This window comes from Arabidopsis lyrata (assembly GCF_000004255.2).
Source record: "Arabidopsis lyrata subsp. lyrata unplaced genomic scaffold ARALYscaffold_3, whole genome shotgun sequence".
Taxonomy (NCBI): domain Eukaryota; kingdom Viridiplantae; phylum Streptophyta; class Magnoliopsida; order Brassicales; family Brassicaceae; genus Arabidopsis; species Arabidopsis lyrata.
In genome coordinates this window covers 4,825,638-4,848,331 of record NW_003302553.1, presented here as the reverse complement: position 1 = coordinate 4,848,331, position 22,694 = coordinate 4,825,638, and the positions used below count along the sequence as shown (strand labels likewise).

The 22,694-nt window shown below is 37.2% G+C and overlaps 5 protein-coding genes across 6 annotated transcripts; 2 read left to right on the top strand and 3 right to left on the bottom strand.

Moving 5' to 3' along the window:
* The first annotated feature begins 1,655 nt into the window (after positions 1-1,655).
* Positions 1,656-3,100, top strand: LOC9318827 (S-locus-specific glycoprotein). The gene is given in 3 exon segments (XM_021032609.1): positions 1,656-1,697; positions 1,700-2,900; positions 2,903-3,100. Coding segments are annotated over 3 exon segments (1,314 nt in total). The 3' UTR covers positions 2,974-3,100.
* A 24-nt stretch (positions 3,101-3,124) lies between these two features.
* Positions 3,125-3,970, bottom strand: LOC9318826. The gene has a single exon (XM_002882714.2). It carries the CDS (start codon positions 3,964-3,966, stop codon positions 3,394-3,396), a length of 573 nt encoding a protein of 190 aa, XP_002882760.2. The 5' UTR covers positions 3,967-3,970; the 3' UTR covers positions 3,125-3,393.
* Positions 3,971-4,161: 191 nt separating this feature from the next.
* LOC9318825 (fatty acyl-CoA reductase 2) lies at positions 4,162-7,044 on the bottom strand. Of its 2 annotated transcripts, none has more exons than XM_002882713.2 (9): positions 6,938-7,044; positions 6,325-6,763; positions 6,139-6,242; positions 5,862-6,061; positions 5,670-5,770; positions 5,401-5,602; positions 5,150-5,311; positions 4,571-5,062; positions 4,162-4,484 (listed from the first exon to the last, which is right to left on the bottom strand). In XM_002882713.2, exons 2-9 carry the CDS (start codon positions 6,755-6,757, stop codon positions 4,328-4,330), a joined length of 1,851 nt encoding a protein of 616 aa, XP_002882759.1. In that variant the 5' UTR covers positions 6,758-6,763; positions 6,938-7,044; the 3' UTR covers positions 4,162-4,327. The 2 variants fall into 2 exon arrangements, with proteins under 2 accessions (XP_002882759.1, XP_020888231.1); XM_021032572.1 differs by lacking the exon at positions 6,938-7,044 and adding an exon at positions 6,850-6,913 and having other exon boundaries at positions 4,170-4,484.
* Positions 7,045-7,868: 824 nt separating this feature from the next.
* LOC9320943 (serine/arginine-rich SC35-like splicing factor SCL33) lies at positions 7,869-10,008 on the bottom strand. Its single transcript, XM_021032651.1, has 6 exons — positions 9,903-10,008; positions 9,535-9,693; positions 9,327-9,404; positions 8,688-8,846; positions 8,430-8,576; positions 7,869-8,228 (listed from the first exon to the last, which is right to left on the bottom strand). Exons 2-6 carry the CDS (start codon positions 9,678-9,680, stop codon positions 8,132-8,134), a joined length of 627 nt encoding a protein of 208 aa, XP_020888310.1. The 5' UTR covers positions 9,681-9,693; positions 9,903-10,008; the 3' UTR covers positions 7,869-8,131.
* Positions 10,009-10,157: 149 nt separating this feature from the next.
* On the top strand, positions 10,158-22,606 carry LOC9318824 (rRNA biogenesis protein RRP5). Its single transcript, XM_021032540.1, has 40 exons — positions 10,158-10,437; positions 10,570-10,775; positions 10,962-11,099; positions 11,216-11,389; positions 11,739-11,835; positions 12,137-12,255; positions 12,340-12,462; positions 12,579-12,650; positions 12,801-12,893; positions 13,209-13,319; positions 13,404-13,526; positions 13,728-13,913; positions 13,993-14,067; positions 14,495-14,631; positions 14,799-14,933; positions 15,031-15,176; positions 15,258-15,323; positions 15,669-15,775; positions 15,866-15,946; positions 16,036-16,110; positions 16,193-16,294; positions 16,464-16,632; positions 16,712-16,857; positions 16,981-17,064; positions 17,130-17,230; positions 17,487-17,640; positions 18,005-18,079; positions 18,168-18,315; positions 18,671-19,325; positions 19,615-19,675; positions 19,758-19,903; positions 19,978-20,161; positions 20,286-20,384; positions 20,575-20,957; positions 21,044-21,220; positions 21,426-21,522; positions 21,617-21,772; positions 21,847-22,077; positions 22,167-22,250; positions 22,340-22,606. Exons 1-40 carry the CDS (start codon positions 10,278-10,280, stop codon positions 22,445-22,447), a joined length of 5,784 nt encoding a protein of 1,927 aa, XP_020888199.1. The 5' UTR covers positions 10,158-10,277; the 3' UTR covers positions 22,448-22,606.
* Positions 22,607-22,694: the final 88 nt, after the last annotated feature.

Below are 22,694 nucleotides of genomic sequence, written 5' to 3'. Positions count from 1 at the left end.
ATACCATATCCTCTTCGAGGTTGCATTGGGAAGAAGAGTTAAGGGATCGTCTATTACGAATACGAACACAGAGCCAATATATGTGTGCTTCTTTGGGCTGCTTTGGCTACTTTCGCTGCTTGTTGGATTGCGAGAATAGATGTCAGGAAGTAGAATTCAAAATATGTTTATTTGGTTTAATCTCTTATGGTTGGAGACTTAGATACTTTTACAAGCTTATTCATAAATGACGTTAAATTCAGATAATTAACATCATACTACAAATTAAGACGCTTCGAAACAGACGGTATTAATCTTTTGTCACTTTATGGCGCCCACTTTAAATAACGTATTAATCGACGGAACCAACCTCCCTTATAGTGATCAGTGTAGATGTTAGTCAACTTTTCAGAGGCGATTCCTATTATTCTCCAACTTTTTCGATCTCTAAACTCTTTTAGTGAATCTATAATCATGGTTTGTTCCGTTGCGGGTGAAACAACTTCTTCGAATGGAGCTTTATCGGGAGCTTCAACGTAAATATCGAAATCTGAAGTTGGAGATATGGCCACATCTTCCAATACTTCCTGTGAATGTGGATTCATTTCGTAGGAAAAAATTGGACGAGCCATGTAAAACATTATTATGGATACAAGCATTACCAATTTACCATGAGAAAAGACTGTCATATTTGCTTGTTGGTTAATTTGGATGTAAGATTGGTGACAAACAAACAAGAGAGATGTTTTTATATGGCAATCCGTTAGGGTATTTTAGGCTTAGGGTATTTAATTGATAAAACGTTTATTCATTAATAGTTTTATGTTAGGCACTTCATAAACCTCAACATTTAATAGTTGTGTTTAAAGAACGCGTTTACATTAGAGACTTATAAGATTTATACATGTTGTAACTTTTAACTTATCTTGGATATCGAACATGAGTAGATTTTGGGCAAACTCGAAGATAACATGATGTCATGGAAGTAGAAGTGGAGACGGTTAGTTTCTCTTGGTTTAGGCCTAATGAAGATGGAGAAGTAAAACGTAACAAAGCAATAAGATTGAAAGTGATTTTGATATGGTTTTGGCCATTGAGAGATGGAACATATATAATGTACCACAGTTAAAGTTTTGAAATTTCAATTTGTAAATGTGTGAGTGATGATAACATTATTAAATACGAAAAAATGTGAATTTTTGATTTGTGGGTCTAGGGTTAATATATAATTATCTATTGTGAATCTGTGATCCATATTTGAAACGTGGTCTACCAAAGCTAATTGTGAATCTTATTACTAGCTACTGGATTATTTGCTTTTTAGCATGGCCATGATATCCAGAAGACAAATACATCGAACGTAACGATGAATGCATCTACGAGCGCCATAGCATGACTTTCTTGGGACGAGGATCATGGATGAATAAATATACTTGTTGAACAACATATGTTATGTTGCACGAGCAAATTAATTTCACATGGCAACGTTATCGACTAATGACAGTACGTAGTTTGTTGAAGTGAATTAATGAAGAGCGGAAAAGTCATAGAACATAGAAAATTACATTTGTCTTGTCTGCTAGAAATAATTTTAATGAGTTTTGCAAATTAGAAAATCATCAACATGTAAAGAATTCTATAAATCTAGGTTTTAAAAAACAAAGAAAGTGGTGAAGATGAGAGGCGTAACACCAAACTATCACCATTCTTACACTTTAATTTCTTCTTCTTCTTCGTTGTCTTATTAGCTCTGGTTCGTCATGTGTTCTCGATCAATACTTTGTCATCTACAGAAACTCTGACAATCTCAAGCAACCGAACCATTGTATCTCCCGGTAACGTCTTCGAGCTTGGTTTCTTCAAAACCACAACAAGCTCTCGAAATGGTGATCGTTGGTATCTTGGGATTTGGTACAAGTCAATCTCTGAGAGAACTTATGTATGGGTTGCTAACAGAGACAATCCTCTTTCCAAATCCATCGGAACATTAAAAATCTCTTACGCTAACATTGTCCTTCTTGATCATTATGATACTCCTGTTTGGTCAACGAATCTGACGAGAATGGTGAAATCTCCAGTGGTGGCAGAGCTTCTCGATAACGGCAACTTCGTGCTTAGAGACTTCAAAAGCAACAATCAAAATCGATTCTTGTGGCAAAGCTTTGATTATCCGGTTGATACTTTGCTACCGGAGATGAAAATTGGTCGGAATCTCAAAACAGGACACGAGAGTTTCCTCAGTTCTTGGAGAAGCCCTTATGATCCCTCAAGCGGAGGCTTCTCTTTCAAACTCGAAACTCAAGGGCTACCTGAGTTATATCTTTACAAGAAAGAGTTTCTATTGTACCGATCCGGTCCGTGGAATGGAGTCGGGTTTAGTGGCATACCGACGATGCAAAACTGGAGCTACTTTGACGTTGTTAACAACTTCATAGAGAACAGAGAGGAAGTTGCTTACAGTTTCAACGTCACCGACCATAGCATGCACTATTTGAGATTTACACTGACTTCCGAAGGATTATTACAGATATTCAGATGGGTTACGATATCATCGGAATGGAACTTGTTTGGGGTTTTACCGACCGAGAATTGTGATTTGTACCAAATCTGTGGTCGTGACAGTTATTGTGACATGAAAACGTCACCGACGTGTAATTGTATCAAAGGCTTTGTTCCAAAGAATGTGACGGCTTGGGCTTTGGGAGATACGTTCCATGGATGTGTGAGGAAGTCACGGTTGAACTGCCACGGAGATGTTTTTTTTCTGATGAAGAGGATGAAGCTGCCGGATACAAGCACATCAATTGTGGACAAGAGAATTGGGTTGAATGAATGTAAGGAGAGGTGTTCTAAGGATTGTAACTGTACCGGGTTTGCGAATAAGGATATCCGAAATGGTGGGTCGGGTTGTGTTATTTGGACCAGAGAGCTCAGAGATATGAGGAATTACGTCGCCGGAGGTCAAGATCTTTATGTCAGATAAGGCCTCTATAACTAGACTTGAACGTTGGAGCTCTTGATATTTTAGAAGATCGGAAATTCATATGATCCGTGATTTATAAATATCTATATATATCCACTAAAAATATTTAAGAATAATAATACAAAATTTGAAGTATTATTTCAGAATCCAATTACTTCGAAAAGTCCATATATAACTTAAATTTTATATCGGATTATATCGAATATGTATTTTGGAATTCTGAACATTTTACCCACCTACGCGAGATCATGATATATTTGAAAGTTATCACTTTGCATATGCGTTTTTACTTTATGTTGGATGGATTAATTCGAATGATGAGTAAAAACGTAATATATTGTAAGGCTCTGACTTCTTGATTACCAAAAACAAAATGATAGTTGTTTTAAAATGGTAATAGTCAAATTACAAAAATTCATAGACACATTAGTTTACTGCTCCAAAGAAACCGGAGCACCAATCTTGCTCCCAACTCTACGGACACAATCATTCCATGTTTGTTTACTATTTGGAATACCCTTAGATGCAATATTCTTATATTCATACGTGGCGAATATGATTTTAACCAATCCGAGATGACAATCTTTGCCCATCTTCAATATATCACGACAACATTCATCTGTAATTGGCGTAGTCTCATCCAACATGTTCTTGAAAACCTCATCTCCGCATTTTACGCTCGGCTTTTCAGCGCAAGCCTGGAGAAAATCGAGCTGTTTGTGCGAGTAATGGTGAGCAAGCTCCATGTCATATTCCATTGCGGGTGAACCAGCTTCTTCGAATGGAGCTTCATCGGGGGATTCAACGTAAATATCGAAATCTGAAGTTGGAGATATGGCCACATCTTCTGGCACCTCCTGTGAATATGGATCAATTTCCTGGGAGAAAATTGGACAAACCATTACTATGGACACGAGCATTACCATGAAAACAGACTTTGCCATATTTGCTTTTGGTTTTGGAAGTAAGAATGTTTGTGGTTTTGAATGTAAGATTGATGACATTAAACAAGAAAACAAAAGATTTTATAGGACAATCACTAAAGGGTACTTAATTAATAAAACATTTATTCACTAATAGTTTTATGTTACTAACTCCATAAACCTCAACATTTAATAATTTTGTTTAAGATACGTTTACATTAGAGACTATAATATTTTTACAAGTTGACTTTGTCTTGGATCGAACATGACTATAGATTTTGGGCAAACTTGAAGATAACAACACTCCCTTTTTTCTTCAAATTATTACAAATCAAACTGATATATTAGACACAACACGACTACACGGAATGAAAAAAAAAAAAAAAAAAAAGATGAAAGAAAGGATTGATTTTGTTTGGTCTGGTTAAGTGAGATTTGAATTTTAAGCTCTTCCTTTCAAGACATGCCTTCTTAAACCGGGAATGTGAACGTTTGTAATGTAGTCGGTCCAGTTAATGCTTCCAACATCAAACCCAAACTCTCTCTTCTCGTCCTCTGACATCTTCTCCATTAATCTCTGTGTATTGCTGTTGTCAAATCTGTAAAAGACACCAAAGCAATAGATGAAAACTTTGCGGGTTTGGTTCGGTCTGCTCTAAGAATTAGATTGTTAGTTCTGTCTTACCTTCCACCATAGAAAGTGTATGGCTCATAAATAGTAGCAAGGTGTTTGGCTTGTTCAACAGATTTCTTGCATATAAACTTTAGCTTCTGCATCATCTTATTATCCACTGAGCTCATACCACTCATCAACCCGCTCCGTTCTTGAGCATCTCTCCACAAATGATCCGAGAAATCGTCAACTGAATTGAAAAGTTTCATCAAACGCACCATAATTGGATCACCTTTAGAGTCCATGCACGGGGATGACTTGTAGTGGTTATAAAGAAGCTCCGCTAAGTCTTCGAAAACCAGCGGGTTTATCGCCGAAGAAGCGATCTGATACACATTTATTTCAGGTTCCGGATCTGACATTGCCATTCCATGCTTTGCTATAGCAGCTAATGTTGCATTAACAACCATATCAGCAGGAACCACATCAAGAACTCCTTTTGGATCAACCAGAAACCCCGTGAGCTGTCCCTTCCCGTAACATAGAACTATAGGATCCATCATCCTGATTTTTAGGTAGCATGTAACACGATTGAAGAAGAATTAGTTTTGTTACACAGCATATATATGTAACATTAGAATATAGTTTTACCTGTTTCCTTCCATCCATCCAGGGAAAGGGTCTTTGTACGTGCTTTCGATGACGCTGGGCCTTATAATAACAACAGGTACGTCTCCTCTAGTGCTATTGATCATCATTTCACCCATTGCTTTCGTGAAAACATAAGTGTCTTGCCATCCATATGATCTTGCCCTGTTTCAATAATTTGTGTGTTTAAGGTTGTTGCAAATATTTGAGCGAAAAATCGATGTAGTTAAGCTGAAGATTTTGGAGATTAATACCTCTCTAGACCGAGATCCTTCATCTTCTGCGCCTCATCTTGATTTTGAGTCCCTTTTCTAGCAGCTTCAAGAGCTAACTTCATCTCTCTATCAACATCTAATGCTTTTCTGTTTCCTTCGAGGAAGTTCTCGGTTGCTATACAATCTCCCATCGAGAATGGCATCTCCATGATCCTTCCTTGTCTTTGTCCATTCACATAAGCTGCACAAGAAACCGGACCATCAGGAAAACCTTTTTTAGCTCTGTTTGTTTTGTCACATTCACGTACCTGTGGATACTTGCAAGAACAGCTTGAGCTTCTTGCACTTCTTGGCGAATCCCATGAGATTACCGGGCCCTCTTGTGTTTATGTCCAGAGCAACATCGTATCTTCAATCTCCGCCACAAAGATAACAAGATTAGTAAATATCTAGATAACTAAACAAGAGAACTCAAAACACATAATCTGACAATTTCCAACCTTTCATTGAAGGTTGTATTAGCAGCAGAATTGATAATCACATCAACTTCTTTAGCAATCTCCTCAGCTGAATCTGCTTGCAAACCAATGTCTGAATCGCAAATGTTTCCGGTCACAGGGATGAGTTTAGTTAACATGAATGACATGTACGATGCTCCATGAGTCTCTTTTAGACTATTAAAAAGCTCTGCATCTAACACCTGTAAAGGAGGCCAGAGTTATGCACATAACAAGTAAAGAACTTGACTAACAAAGAATCAAAATGAAAAGAACTTACCTCGTTCTTTAACCGCTCAATCGCAGCTTCTTTGTTTTTAGCTTTAATCAAGAGATATATCTTGCTAACATCCGGAGCCATTCTCAAGACTTTCTCAATCAGTACTAGAGATATCAAAAGAGAAACAATTTAGAGACCGAAAGTTGCGGAATATAATTAATGAACATACATGTAGTTGTTTTTTACCTTTAGCTAAGAAACCGGTTGAGCCAGTGATTAGAAACTTCTTCCCTTGGAGGAAACTGATTATGCCAAGTCCTTCTTTCATACCAACCATAGCAGCACCACTAAAAGGCATCAAAGTCTTTACTCCATTGATCTCAATGGTTCTCCCATTCCCGTTTGGAGACAGAACCAATGTCTCAGCATCCATAGCCGGCGAACTCTGTTCCCTAATCAGTACCTGACCTCTGTCTTTCAAAAGCGAAGAAACCCGAATGGGTCTCTCTGCGTTACTGTTTCTCCCACCATCACCACCACCTACACGGCACCAAGTGGGACCGACCCTTTTCTTATCTCTAACCAATGTAGACCAGTCACAACGGTTGTGTAATCTAGCAAGTTTGTTTGATGCAACGATGGAGGAAGAAGAAGAAGAACTCAAGAAGAGAGCCTCCATCACAAGCTAAGAAATAAGAAATAGAGAAAGGGTCATTTCTAAATAAGACTATCAAAATATCTGTGGACATTGTACAATTCTAAAACAAATACCATATTTCATTATATTATCTTTGAGGAAACAGAAGCTTGTTGGGTAAGAAATTGGTGACTTGTAATATACTTAACCTAGAAAGCATACCTTTGGTGATGAGCAACAAGAATATACTTAACTAGAAAGAAGATTAAGTAAACCAAGAACAGAATTAATTATTTCTTATTTTGTTATCGTTAAGACTTAAGAGACAAGTAAAGTAGGTTTTGTTTTTATAAGAGGAATGAAAGATTGGTTAGTTCTAAGGACAAAAGATGATGAAAAACTTCCTCTGTTTTATAGGCAAATAAATATTTTAAAAATCAAGTGAAATAAAAGATTGCCTTACGATCTTCTTTCCAACATTTGATCAGTTTCCTCCACGTGATCTAGATTTCAGAAAAAAAAAAAGAAAGAAACGCATTATCAGTTTCAAAAATATTGCCATTAACCTATAAGAAATCAACCAATGATAAATATAGCTAACTTAAAAAAAATCTCATATCTTCGTGTTGGGATTTAGGTAATTCACATCACATCTTAAGGTATATGGTCGCCATCTTAAATCTGTTAACATGAGATGATTCATCTGTTTAAGATCAGAAGTAACCAAAATGTTCCCAATCTTATAGGTGGAAAAAATGAATCGTACTATGAAGTACTCAAACATGCAACCGAAGATGAATAATTTAGAACAAGGAGACATTAAGAGAGAACCTTAAACTCGTGGTGAACAGAGAGCTACACATATGACTTTAAAACCTTTGCGCTATCTTCTTGGTTGTGTTATACGAGATGAGATCTCCAGAACAAATTCCAAATGTGGTTTAAACACGAGCCGACCTACCAACAATTGGGTCCGCAATAAACAAGATCCATTGACTAAGAGTTTGTCGGTGCTTAAGTAATTAACAAATGGCCACATTTGTCTTAAACCTTATTAACTGTGTCATAGGTATATGTCTACTTTCAAAAAGGTAGATACGATTATTAGAAAAGCGCGATGGGAATTTGTAAACGAAAAATTTATGCTTTCAAATGATAACAAAATTCTCTCAATAAAGCACTATTTAAGATACTAGCATAGATGTCATGCATTATTGTTAAGATACAAGCTACCATTAAGCGCTAAGGAAATGAAACCAAACAACACAATGGTTTCTCTTCTACTACAAGTATGATCTATTGTTCCTCCATATTACTCTCAAAGAGTACTATATCACAAATGCTTACTCATATATTACTAAGTCCCAGAGTGTAACACCAGACCCCATCTTCACCATCACCTGCTACAAGTCACCTTCAGTATCCGGGACTCCGGCTTCTGCTTATCGATTCATACCGGGACCTTGAGCTTGACCTTGAGTATGATCGTTTCCTATCCCCCGGGGAAACCGATCTGCACAAGATGTACAGTATGGTATATGTATGTAAGAAGAAGATAGATTGAGAAAGTAAAATTATACATACTTACCCATAACTAGTTAGAATCAAATTCAAAGAGTAGATTTGATTATACATGGCTGAATCTTTTCCTCAAATCGAAAAAATTTAAAACCTTTGAAAACGAAACTGGGAGTTAACACCCCAATTACAGTACCTTGAATGACATCTATCATCATTTGGTGAACGTGAACAGCTTCTTCTGTACTTCGGTGATCGTGAATAGCTTCTCCTGTGTTTTGGTGAACGGGAATAGCCAGGAGACCGGGAGTAACCATGTGGAGATCTTGTCGATGTTCTGCCCCTGAAATTGACATTCAACTTCATTAATTGTTTCAACAAATGCAACACAGAGAGAAAGCTACTAACAGTTAACAATTGTCAACAAGCTAATTTGATGAAATTCAAGCTAAACCTTGATCGTTCTCTCATTTCAGAGGGCTTCTTTCTGTTCTCCTCTGCAAATACTACAGTAATTTCACGTCCAAGGAGTACATAGCCATCTAAATGATACTTTGCATCTGCAGCATCAGCAGGATCATAGTACTGCACAAAGCCAAACCCACGAGGCTCCCTGCAAGTTCATAGCATCAAAAATTATGAATACAAATCTAAAAACAAGTACTTCTCCTCTAAACCAAATGTAGTGATAGAGCTTTGCGCACACAAAAAAAACTTAGAAATACAACCAACACGAGGGGAACCGAATAAATCAAGTACAAACAATGAGCTGGCTGCTAACCTTTGACAAGAACATCTTCAAAATGAAATAAAAACCAACTTCCTTCTCAAGCTGGAAGTATTAAACTGTCACCAACAGTACTCACTTACCCTCTATAGTCCCGAATAAAGAATTTTTATTACTTCATTGATCTTATGCACATAAATCTTCCTACTTCTTGATCTTCAACACTTCCAATAAGACAACCAAACTTTCATAAACCAATAATCCGTTGTAACAAAAAACCTATCATGATACACCTATGCAAAGGCTAAGACAGCAAGAAGTCATACAAATGGACAGAATTAGTGATAAGAAAGCGCAATCACTCACCCAGTGTAATAATTACGGGGTAAATAGATATCCTTGAGACGACCAAACCGCCCAAATGGTCTACGGAGATCGTCTTGCCTGAAATGGTAAGCAAAAAACTGGAGTATTCAAATTTCTTTGACTTTTAACACTTTCTGTTTTTGAACTCATTCAATTACACATTTCCAAAGAGTGCATGCACAAATTTTTTAAAAAGTCGTTCGATTACCTACAATCGTGCCGGAGATTGCGAACCAGTAGACTGGTCGGGGGATCTCTACTCCTACCTCTGTAGTAGTCCACGGGACTTGGGCTTCGGTACCTTCTACCATAACTCCTTGGTGGTGAAGGGCTGTAACTATAGCTCCTCCCCATTATCACTTAAAACCTGTCAGAAAATGAGAAATAAAACCTATGTAGACATCAAATTGGAGACAATAACCAATTTAAGCTTAGCAGAGAAACATGCATAGCAGAGTAATTCACCAAAATTGAACGCATCTTCATAAAGCCTATCTATATAGTTTCCAGAAGCTCAAAACTCACAACAATGGTGAAAATTTCAAGCTAAAAAATTAACATTTTTGATCAGATTACCTAAAGCCTTTCTTTTGAGAAAAAGAATCCCACAAGAGAAACGCAATTCCGTCCCCGGTGCTCTCTCTCTCTCTCTCTCGCTCTCTTATGAGAGATTCTACAACAAGAAGGTCGGGTATATTCGAGAATGTTCTACAGTGGGCCTCTCATAGATTGTATTTACAATAAAGGCCCATATAAGCCCATTACGATTTTTTGGGTTAAAATCCAAACTGACCGATTCTCAATTTTTAATTTCTGGTTCAAATTACAAACCAGGCGGTTCTCAGAAAAAACCCTAAACATCGTCTTCTTCATTAGTGTTAAAACTTAAACCCTACAAAAAAGACAACACAAAAACGAGCTCCCAACTCTCTCGCGTCCGCCATTGGAGATATGGTAGTACCGCAGAAGAAATTTGCTAATGGAAAACGTCATGATTCTACAAAGTCCTTTAAACCAACGAAGAAACCGTTTAAGAAGACCAAGGACGATGTAGCTGCTAGGTCTGAAGCCATGGCTCTTCAGCTCGACGATGTTCTTGACTTTCCTCGAGGTTTGTTTCTCCCTCCAAATTTCTCTTGCTATGCAATCAATTTCTGTTTCCTTTGTTATTTATTACTCTGTAGCTAAACATGAAATGGCTAGCTTCAGTTACTTATCTTTGATATGCTTAATTGATTGTCAGGTGGAGGGACTTCTCTGAGTAAAAAAGAGCGTGAGAAAATTTATGAAGAAGTCGATGCTGAGTTTGACGCTGATGAGCGTGTTTCTAAGAAGAGTAAAGGAGGAAAGTCTAAAAAGAGAATCCCTAGCGATGTAGACGATTTGGGATTGCTTTTTGGCGGCCTTAATGGAAAACGGCCTAGATATGCCAATAAGATTACCACTAAGGTATATTACTCGCAACCTTCTTATATGTTTGAGCCCAGCATGATGACACTAAAGATCTTTTAGTCAGAATTGACTAAGAGACCTGTTATTGTAACATTTTACATGTCACATTGTTCACTTTTGTTGCTTCCATTGGCTTTTAGTGACTCCACTCATGTTCTGACTTTTATTCGGATATATGTTCAGAATATCTCCCCAGGAATGAAGCTTTTGGGAGTTGTTATTGAAGTAAACCAGAAGGATATTGTAATTAGTCTTCCCGGGGGCTTACGTGGATTAGTTCGCGCAAGCGAGGCATCAGATTTTACAGATCTTGGGATTGAGGTAACTGCTATAGGCTATAATTGGCTGTTTAAGTTCACTGTAAGATGGTCATTTTGACCCTTTGCCGTTATCGTTTCTGCAATCTGATTAGAGTTGGTTCTCTTTTTGTAAACCAGGACGATGAAAATGAACTCCTTGGAGACATTTTTTCTGTGGGTCAGCTTGTTCCCTGCATTGTCTTGCAGTTAGATGAAGATAAAAAGGAGGCAGGCAAAAGAAAAATTTGGCTTTCATTGCGTCTTTCTTTATTGCACAAGGGATTCAGTTTTGATTCCTTTCAACTAGGGATGGTATGTCAGTTTTGATTCCTTTAATTTCGTAATTATGTACTACTTGGGAGCTCCGCCTTTGTTATGTATTTGTGGGTACTGATATGCAAGTTTATTGGCATAGCCTAAGCGATTCAATGATCCAGAACGAGTTGAGAGAGTTCATGGCTGATCGTTATTAGACTTTATTTATTATGTTGCATATGCTAGCAGTTTTTAATGAATTTAAGCTATATATTTGCTATATTCTGAACTGGGGTCATACTTTGCAACTCAGTTTTTATTGCCGTAGTGCTTATAGCTCCTTTATATAGGTTATGGTGTGTTTCAAAAGAATTATCTTTTATTTCATTCCAAAATGCTCGTTCAGGTGTTCTCTGCTAACGTGAAAAGCGTTGAAGACCATGGTTATATCCTTCATTTTGGATTACCTTCTATCTCAGGATTCATCGAAATAAGCAACGATGGTAAGAAACCGGGTTGACCTACTACTGGCCTCTAAGCTCTTTGTCTCACGTTCAACTTTTAAATTTGATTTCATCAGGGGAATGATATTTAGTTTTACCTCTTAACATACATCATGGTAAAATGGGTTGTATATGTCCAACTTAGGGAAATACTTCAGAGAATCCTAATCTTGTATTCATTTCCAATTTTCCATAGAACTTTGTGGATGCCTTTGATCTTTCTTGCAAAATTCGTGGCTTTCTGGTTTTGCTTCTGACCATCTTTTTAAAATTTCATCTTCCTTTTTTCTGAATTTTCTAGGAAACCAGGAGTCAGTAATGAAGACTGGGCAGCTTATTCAGGGCGTGGTTACAAAGATAGATAGAGATCGTAAAGTTGTTCATCTTAGTTCTGACCCAGATTCAGTGGCAAAGTGTCTGGTATGCCTCGAACATTCTTTTGCAAATTACTGAGTGAAGGTTCCTTAATTTACACAACTTAACCACATGAATACCATTTTGCAGACCAAGGATCTTAATGGCATGTCGTTTGATCTTCTCATCCCAGGCATGATGGTTAATGCTCGCGTGCAATCAGTCCTTGAGAATGGGATACTGTTTGATTTTCTTACATACTTTAATGGAACAGTGAGTTACTAATGATTTTGATCTTGTTCATTATTGCTTGAACTGGAATTGTCTCGTTCATGTTTAACCCTAAATCTTGTTGACACTTGTGAGTTACGTTTCTCATTGATGTGCAGGTTGATCTCTTCCACCTAAAAAATCCATTGTCTAACAAAAGCTGGAAGGATGAGTATAATCAGAATAAGATGGTATGCATTTTGGTGTCACTCTTTTCTGATTCTTCTCTTTGCTGTGTTTCAATAAATTCTTTCTCTCTACTGTTGAAAGTTTGTTTTATATGCTTTGTAATTATTATTTTTACGTTTGGTTAACTTGCATAAAATGTTCATGTTTTTCAGGTTAATGCTAGAATATTGTTTATCGATCCATCATCTAGAGCTGTTGGTTTGACATTGAACCCTCATCTTGTTTGTAACAAGGCTCCTCCGTTGGTAAGTTACTAATTCCATGTGCTTCCACTAAGACATAATGACTAAGAGAATTTGATTTGACAGCTACTTCTAAGTTTTAAATGACGGGTCAGTGATTGTAACATCAGAATTTCTTACATCCACGATTTTTACCACTGCCTATATGTACTTAAGCTTGCATAGAATGACCATCCACTATCTTACAATTTTAATTCATCGCCTTTGATACCTTAGACAGCATGGATCTATGGGTTTAGTGGTTGTGGATGTACCTGTATCTGCCTGTCTTTGCTCTTTTCTAAAAATATTTTTGTAAAATGTGTCTGCTCTTTACAGCATGTCTTTAGTGGAGACATATTCGATGAAGCAAAAGTAGTTCGTATTGATAAATCAGGCCTTCTTCTGGAACTTCCTTCTAAGCCCGTACCAAATCCAGCATACATCAGCGTATGTCCAATTGCCTATCCTTATTTTTGAAAAGATTTACCTTTTTGATGTCCTTTGTTAACTTGAGATTTAACATTTTTGCAGACATATGACGCCGCCGGAGATGAAGTAACGAAACTGGAAAAGAAGTTTAAGGAAGGAAATCACATCCGTGTTCGAATACTTGGCCTTAAGCAGATGGAAGGGTTGGCCATAGGGACTTTAAAGGTATTTTACTGCCAGACGAGCTAATAGATTGTTCTTTTAGTTTCGATCATTTCAACCTCTGCATTGCAATCTAAAAGCCAATAGGCAGTAGTTTGGTGCAGAATCATACTTTTATACCTCTCTATTGGAACATGTATGTTTTTTGTTCCTGTTTTACATTGGTTTGTTTCTTTCTTTTCATGTTGTTTTTATATTGAGCAGGAAAGTGCCTTTGAAGGTCCAGTTTTCACCCACTCTGATGTCAGACCTGGTATGGTGACAAAGGCAAAAGTCATATCTGTTGATACGTTTGGTGCCATTGTGCAATTTGCGGGTGGTCTCAAAGCGATGTGCCCACTTCGGCATATGTCTGAGTTTGAAGTTATGAAGCCCAGGAAAAAGTTCAAGGTTGGTTACATTGATCGTACATGATTAATTTGCAATATTCTTGCGGCATGCCTAAGTTTTGAATGATGTTCTTTTTCAGGTTGGAGCTGAATTAGTATTCCGTGTGCTTGGCTGCAAATCAAAGAGAATAACTGTTACCTACAAGAAAACACTTGTAAGTTTTCTTATGATAGTGAATCCTGACTTTGTTACATTGTTTGCATATTCCTTGATATGTCTAGTTTTGTTGGTTTAGGGAGGCTTATAATTATTCAAATCATTTCCCTCTTATGATCTATGTAATAAAATGCATCTCCTTTTTATTATCATTCCTTCTTTTATCTTCATCTGCTGATTCCAGGTTTCACTTTTTTCACTTGTGTTCATTTCTCTCTGGGTAAAAATGGAAATTAAGTTTCTTCTTTATCAAACCTTTTCACTTAACTATGGACAAAAAATATTTGGAGGGACTTTTCTCTCAAACTTGTATGTTTTTTGGAGGTTAGGAGTGGAGAACTATTGCTATTTACTTTCAGTCATCTTTTGCTACCTATTCAATTCTGTTCTCATGCAGTAAATATGAAATGTTTATTCTTTTTCAGGTGAAGTCTAAACTTCCAATTTTGAGTTCTTACACTGATGCAACTGAAGGGCTAGTGACGCATGGCTGGATAACAAAGATTGAAAAGCATGGATGCTTTGTTCGCTTCTATAATGGAGTGCAAGGATTTGTTCCCAGGTCATTGCTGCACTCTTTTGTTATATTTCAGCTGGCGTTGCCTTTCAGTTCTGCTTTCCTTATACTGATGTTGTACATAGATTTTTTTCACATCATAAAGGCTTTGGTTAAGTTTTTCTGTTTTGATGGTCGTAAACTAATATGCTATACTGATTTTGATTAAGCAGATTTGAACTTGGTTTAGAGCCTGGAAGTGATCCAGATTCAGTGTTTCATGTTGGGGAGGTTGTCAAATGTAGAGTAACCAGTGCGGTTCATGGTTCTCGAAGGATCACCCTTAGTTTCATGATAAAGCCAGCAAGGTTTTCCCTTTTTTAATCTGATAATCGTCTTGCCATAAAGGCTGCCTTGACATCATTTAATTCTGTGTCTCAAAATTGTGTAAATCATTTGTGACAGTGTTTCTGAAGACGATTCAATCAAGTTAGGTAGCATTGTATCAGGAATAGTTGATAGTATAACTAGTCAGGCAGTCATTGTCCGTGTTAAATCCAAAGGTGTTCTCAAGGGTACAATTTCTACTGAACATTTAGCTGATCATCATGGTATGTGTTTTCACCTGCACGAGCGTTCATTTTGGGTTTTACTTATATTCATCTGTTTCTGAGTTGCTTTTTGTGATGTAGATCAAGCAAAATTAATGATGTCACTTTTAAGACCTGGATATGAGCTTGATAAGCTGCTGGTACTAGGTATGTTTTTTACTACCCTTACTAATTTTCAAAACTTTGTTTTCTTTACGTATATATCCTTAACACATTTAAAGGAGATAGACTGTCTAAACTTTCACAGTTCTAGATTTTTATTTACCTCTCCGTGGGTGCTGATGGATTGCAGAGAGAGAAACATTTTTATGAGAGTAGTTCTTTCCCTAAGTGATTGTTAATTCGGCTTCATATCTCTGATTGTGTAGTATCTAAATCTAATCAAAACATCTAGTTCTAGGAAGGCAGAGATGATTTTGCAATTTAACTATTTTAGTGGTTGATGATTCCTAATAAGAGTTACATGTGAGTAATAATTTTTGTTTATCTTAGACATTGAAGGCAACAACTTGTCTCTCTCTTCAAAATATTCTCTCATTAAGTTAGCTGAAGAGCTTCCTTCGGATTTTAATCAGCTCCAGCCAAACTCAGTGGTTCATGTGAGTAGTCGCGTCTTTTAAATATAGTAACTTCTTAGTGGATGAATTCGTTCATAAACTCACATTTACTTCTGATGAATTCGTATACAGGGTTATGTTTGTAACTTGATTGAAAATGGCTGCTTTGTCCGTTTTCTTGGTCGGTTGACTGGTTTCGCCCCAAGAAGCAAGGTGGATTTTTTTTCTTACTATGACTTTTCTTTGTCAAATGTTTGTTGGCATATTTTGTTTCTTGAAGTTTGTTTCTTTTTCTTTTTAAGGCAATTGACGACCCCAGGGCAGATCTGTCAGAATCCTTCTTTGTTGGACAATCTGTTCGGGCTAATATAGTTGATGTATGTGAACGCTGGACTCAAGGTCTTATATTATTTTTGTTGAAGATGTTATAAGGTCTTGATCATTTGTAATATTTTTCAGGTCAATCAAGAAAAAAGTAGGATAACTCTTTCATTGAAACAGTCTTCTTGCGCATCTGTAGATGCTTCTTTTGTCCAAGAGTACTTCCTCATGGATGAGAAGGTGGTGTTCTTGAGACATACCTTTTTCTTTTTATTGGGCTAAAGAACTTAATGCAAACTGTTATTGAGCTTGTGTATTTCGAATGGGTCTGCATAACACTGGCTAGCACTGTACTGCATGTGATATTTAAGAAGGATTGATTTCTAACTGTTACTGTTTATTTTTCCAGATATCGGACCTGCAATCATCTGATATTACTAAAAGTGAATATAGCTGGGTTGAGAAATTCTCAATTGGGAGTTTGATCAAGGGAACCCTACAGGAACAAAATGATCTGGGTGTGGTGGTGAATTTTGACAATATTAACAACGTCCTTGGTTTTATACCTCAGCATCATAGTAAGTCATTCTGGAGAATCTGTTTCCTGGTTCAGTTTCGTATGGCTTGCATCTGATTAAGACAATGTTTTTTTTGTAGTGGGTGGAGCTACTATGGTACCCGGTTCTGTTGTCAATGCAGTTGTTCTTGATATTTCAAGGGCAGAGAGACTAGTTGATTTGTCTTTGAGGCCTGAGCTCATAAACAACTTAACTAAAGAGGTGTCCAACAGTCAGTTGAAAAAGGTTTCACTCTAAGAAGATATATTCTGGCAAAGTTTTGTTTTATTCAAATACAAATTACGCTACAGTGGATGGCGATGCTTATCTTATCTCACGTATAACGTGTTGTGTTTTATCTTGCTTCAGAAACGTAAAAGAGGAATCTCCAAGGAACTTGAAGTCCACCAGAGGGTCAGTGCTGTTGTAGAGATTGTGAAGGAGCAACACTTGGTAAGTATATAATTGCATTAAGTTAATAATTAGTGCATGTTACTCAGAGTTTCCCTTGTTTTCAGGTTTTGTCGATTCCAGAGCATGGTTACACTGTAGGATATGCATCATTATCAGACTATAACACACAGAAGTTGCCAGTGAAACAATTTTCCACTGGACAAAGGTGAGCTTGCTAGTCATTCATTTTTTGGCCAATCTTTTACTTATTTAATTTGCTTCCCTTTGTCATGATTCCTAATTTCCTATCATCTCTTTGCCCTTACCCGACTAAACTAATAAAATTTGAATTTGTAGATACTTCCACTGGCAGTTGATATTCTATCTACCCATTGTACCTTTTATTGGCAATAGACATAGCTGTCCTTATTAGTGTAGTTACTTGATGGTAGCTAAGTTTTTTGATTATTTTCTCTGGGCAGTGTTGTTGCTTCTGTTGAGGCTGTGCAAAACCCTTTAACGTCTGGGAGGTTGCTTTTACTTCTTGACTCTGTTTCCGGCACTTCTGAGACTTCCCGTTCTAAGAGGGCAAAGAAGAAATCCAGCTGTGAAGTTGGTTCTGTCGTCCACGCCGAGGTTACTATCGCCCTTCCTTCTTAAGTCTTCTTTTTTTTTTACTCAACAAGCCTGCCTCTTTCAGTTGGCTTGTGGGGCATTAGAAATTGCGTCACTGTTGTAACGTGAACAGAATGTAGATATTATCTATGGAATTACTTCGAAATTACACATAGTAAACCTTTACATAGGTGCAGATATTTAGAAGGGAAATCTAAGCAAACTGAAAATCTTAGAGTATTTATCCTGATCTTGGGAACGTACACCATTAGAAAAAAGTTTTAAGTTGGCAACAACTTCTAGTCTTCGACAGTAGACAGGTTTTTAGTTGTGTCTATGCCGCCATAACTTCTACTGCCTCATACTAACAGCTTATACTTTTCAGATTACTGAAATAAAGCCTTTTGAACTTAGAGTAAACTTTGGCAACAGTTTCCGGGGAAGAATCCACATAACTGAGGTGATTTTCTTGTGTTGATTACCATCATCATTGTAGATTGTACTACTCACAAAGATTTTCTTATACGTCTCCACTCTTGATTGAATAGGTAAATGATGCAAGTACAAGTGATGAACCTTTTGCGAAATTCAGAGTCGGGCAATCAATGTCTGCAAGGGTTGTTTCAAAGCCGTGTCATACTGATATTAAAAAGAGTCAACTTTGGGAGCTTTCTGTAAAGCCTGCAATGCTTAGAGGTAATCCAAGAGAATTGAAAAATTCTACCAATCATATAGACCATTGACTCACATTAGATTATAAATTGCAGAACAATCACATACCCTTAGGGTTTATAATATTCTGTTTTAGTTAGTCTATTCTAGCAAATTGTGAGATGGCGATATTTGAATGGTGTAATAATTTTATTCTACTTAAGTTATCTTTATTTAGGATGCCCTTGCTAGCTATTATCTTTGCAAAAAAAAATTCATTAACCAATGTTTATATGCATTTGTGTCACATGTATGCTTGTATGTACATAAGAAAATTTTGCTCACACAAGGTGATGATATAGTCTCGTGTCTTTCTTTCTTGTTGTTGCAATTTAATTAGATTCCAGTGAGTTGAATGACATACAAGAGAGTGAACAACTTGAGTTTGTTGCTGGACAATGTGTCAATGGATATGTCTACAAAGTGGACAAGGAATGGGTTTGGTTAGCAATATCTCGCAACGTGACGGCACGCATATTCATTTTAGACACTGCATGCGAAGCTCATGAACTTGAGGAGTTCGAAAGGCATTTTCCCATCGGTAAAGCTGTTTCAGGCTATGTTTTGACTTACAATAAAGAGAAAAGAACATTACGGTTGGTTCAGCGTCCACTTCTTGATATCCACAAAAGCATTGCCAATGGTGGAGGCAGCAAAACAGATAAACTAGACATTAGCATTCCTGGTGATGATGGTACTCTATTTATTCATGAAGGAGACATTCTGGGTGGAAGAATTTCTAAGATACTTCCTGGTGTTGGTGGACTTCGTGTGCAAATAGGTCCTTATGTATTCGGGAGAGTTCATTTTACTGAAATCAATGATTTATGGGTACCCAATCCATTAGATGGTTTTCGTGAGGGCCAGTTTGTCAAATGCAAGGTCTTAGAAATCAGCAGTTCTAGTAAAGGGACTTGGCAAATTGAACTGTCATTACGGACATCACTAGATGGCATGAGTTCTGCTGACCATATCTCAGAAGATTTGAATAATAAGTAAGTTTTTCGTTTGCCTATGCTGTCTGCATTACTGTCTGTGTTGCTCTTAATATGGATTAAATCTGTTTGAGTTAAATCAAATGCTGGTAAAAGCTTATCATCAGCCTTTCAATTCATGGATGTTTCGTCTGTTTTCCATATTGAAAACCCAACTACCACTGGACGATAACTACTATTGGGATTTTCTCACTGCATTGACTCCATCTTGAACTCGAAATTCGCATGTTTGTGAAATGTTTCTCCAAAGTGTTTCTAATTTACTTATTAACCTGATGATGGTTTGCAGTGACAATGTTTGTAAGCGTTTTGAGAGGTTTGAAGATCTTTCTCTTGATATGGGCGTCCAGGTATTTTTGGCCTAATAACCATGACTTTGCAACCTATTACTTTCCTTATGGTAGAACTTATGTTAATTTCAAACTCTTACAGGGTTATGTCAAAAATACGATGTCGAAAGGTTGTTTTATTATACTTTCAAGGAAAGTAGAGGCAAAAGTTAAACTGTCAAATTTATGTGATACTTTTGTTAAGGAACCCGAAAAGGAATTTCCAGTAGGAAAACTTGTAACTGGCAGGTAATGCAGGCTTCCTGTTAAATAGATATTTTATAATACACTTAACATTCTGCTCTAACCAATATTCATTGTAGGGTTTTAAATGTGGAGCCTTTATCCAAGCGGATAGAAGTCACTTTGAAGACAGTAAATGCTGGTGGGCAGCCAAAATCTGAATCTTATGACATGAAGAAACTCCATGTTGGTGATATGATTTCTGGGAGAATCAAACGTGTGGAGCCCTATGGCTTATTCATTGACATTGATCAAATTGGCATGGTAATGGTCTAGTTTTATGTATTCCTTAAAATCTGGTATATGCTGCTTTGCCAAATCATCCTAATAGAGTAACCAGACTGGCAATACTTTACTTCACCACTATCTACCTTTTTTTTTGTGGTAGGTTGGATTATGTCACATAACACAGCTTTCTGATGATCGTATCGAGAATGTACAAGCCAGGTATAAGGCTGGGGAGAGCGTGAGCGCAAAGATTTTGAAGGTAGGTGGTCTTTTGTCAGGAATAGTTAAGTGCTGTGTAGTATTTTTCTTGACAAACACTGTTCCTCTTAGCCTTATGCTAAGAGCCCAGTAACTATTATCTGGGAAATTAACTTGAATATAGCTTTTCTGTGATCTATGTTACTATGGAATGTTAATGCTGTTCCTTTTCATTTTGGTGTTTGCTCTAGCTGGACGAGGAAAAGCGACGTATATCGCTCGGAATGAAAAGTTCTTATCTTATGAATGGTGATGATGTCAAGGCACAACCACCTTCCGAAGAAAAAGCTGATGAAACAAGCATGGAATGTGATCCAATCAATGATCCGAATACAGAAGTTCTTGCAGCAGTCGGTGATTTTGGGTTCCAGGAAACAAGCGGTGGAAGACATAGTGGAGCTTCTCTGGTTCTTGCCCAAGTAGATTCAAGGGCTTCTATTCCTCCACTTGAGGTTGACCTTGATGACATTGAGGAGATGGACTTTGACAACAACCAAAATCAGGAAAAACTACTGGGAGCCGATAAAGATGAAAAGAGCAAGAGAAGGGAAAAGCAAAAAGACAAGGAGGAAAGGTTGGCTATATCCTTGGTTCCTCATTTAGAAACAAAGATGCTATATATTTGGTATCAACTCATTCTGAAAAAATCTACTTGTGTAGAGAGAAAAAAATACAAGCTGCTGAAGGAAGATTGCTGGAGCATCATGCACCTGAGAGTGCTGATGAGTTTGAGAAATTGGTTAGAAGCTCTCCAAACAGCAGCTTTGTCTGGATAAAATATATGGCGTTCATGCTCAGCCTGGCTGATATTGAGAAAGCCAGGTCTATTGCTGAGAGGTACTTGTTCCTAACTACTCTGTATCATTCAAGGGGATACGTACTGATACTGGTTGAGAACAGAAATTGTTTTTGGGACCTATAAATATTACATAATTATATAACCGTCTGGATCTAATATCTTCTTGGTAAAGCATTTAAGTTTTACGTGTGATAGTCACTATATTCGTTTTGTTTAACCTGTCTGAAACTATCTCTACTGAAGGGCCTTGAGGACTATAAATATACGTGAGGAAGAAGAGAAGCTAAACATATGGGTTGCTTACTTCAATTTGGAAAATGAACATGGAAGTCCACCGGAGGTAGATAGAAGACTCCAGCGAAAGCTTTTTAGATGTTACCGATAATAGGCTTATATATTGCTATTTAACTCTCGTGTTTGTTTCTCATCTCCAGGAAGCCGTTAAGAAAGTGTTTGAAAGGGCCCGTCAATACTGTGACCCAAAGAAAGTTTACCTCGCACTCTTGGGCGTGTACGAGAGAACAGAGCAATATAAATTGGTTGATAAGCTGCTTGATGAGATGGTTAAGAAGTTCAAGCAATCTTGCAAGGTACATGCTCTTCGATCTTTATCCTCAAAGCAGAAATTTGGCTCGTCACTCTGTTAACAATGTGTCCTTTTTAGATTTGGTTAAGGAAAATACAAAGTTCTCTACAACAAAACGAGGAAGGCATTCAATCCGTTGTGAACCGCGCCTTGCTATGTCTTCCGCGCCATAAGCACATTAAGTTCATATCACAAACTGCTATCCTTGAGTTCAAATGTGGAGTTGCGGATAGAGGGAGATCATTGTTTGAAGGCGTTCTTAGGGAATACCCGAAAAGAACAGACTTGTGGAGTGTTTATCTTGACCAAGTTCGTTATATTCCGCTTCTCCAAAATTTATGGTTCATTGCCATCTTTGTAGTATTTTTAACTTATATTTTCATGTTTATCTTGTACAGGAGATCCGGCTGGGAGAAGTGGATGTAATTAGATCTTTATTCGAGAGAGCCATTAGCTTGAGCTTGCCTCCCAAGAAGATGAAGGTGCCAAATAGCCCGGTTCTCTAAATCTGCTCTATAAAGTGTATTTGATTACTACGGATTTTTAACCATTTTGTTCTCTGTGTTCTCAGTTCTTGTTCAAGAAGTTCTTGGAATATGAGAGATCTGTTGGTGAAGAGGAGAGAGCCGAATACGTGAAACAGAGGGCGTTGGAGTACGCAAAAAGTACTTTGGCCTGAGATTTTGTTGTAACAAAGCACCAGTTTTTGTAAAATTTCTAAAATTTTTGAGAAGCAACCAGTACACTTTCTGTTAAAAGTTAAAACAGTGTAAAACCACAATATTTTTGAGCTCCTGTTAAGCTTTTTATAATGACAAGGCTATTGAAAACTCTAAAATATAGTTTTGAGCTTTTCTCTTATATTGAAATCACCATTTTCCTAAGAAAAGAAGTTGCAACGCCCTGCCAGTTTCAAAATTTGTTCC

Coding starts and splice junctions, on each gene's coding strand:
- LOC9318825 (XM_021032572.1), bottom strand. Junction 6,243..6,324: donor AACCGGTTTCTTAGCTAAAG/GTAAAAAACAAC, acceptor TGATATCTCTAG/TACTGATTGAGAAAGTCTTG. Junction 5,603..5,669: donor GTTCTTGCAAGTATCCACAG/GTACGTGAATGT, acceptor TTTCTTGTGCAG/CTTATGTGAATGGACAAAGA.
- LOC9320943 (XM_021032651.1), bottom strand. CDS start 9,680: ATGGGGAGGAGCTATAGTTACAGCCCTTCACCACCAAGGAGTTATGGT. Junction 9,405..9,534: donor AATCTCCGGCACGATTGTAG/GTAATCGAACGA, acceptor TTACCATTTCAG/GCAAGACGATCTCCGTAGAC. Junction 8,229..8,429: donor GATGATAGATGTCATTCAAG/GTACTGTAATTG, acceptor CATCTTGTGCAG/ATCGGTTTCCCCGGGGGATA.
- LOC9318826 (XM_002882714.2), bottom strand. CDS start 3,966: ATGTCATCAATCTTACATTCAAAACCACAAACATTCTTACTTCCAAAA.
- LOC9318824 (XM_021032540.1), top strand. CDS start 10,278: ATGGTAGTACCGCAGAAGAAATTTGCTAATGGAAAACGTCATGATTCT. Junction 11,836..12,136: donor CATCGAAATAAGCAACGATG/GTAAGAAACCGG, acceptor TGAATTTTCTAG/GAAACCAGGAGTCAGTAATG. Junction 17,231..17,486: donor CAATTTTCCACTGGACAAAG/GTGAGCTTGCTA, acceptor TTCTCTGGGCAG/TGTTGTTGCTTCTGTTGAGG.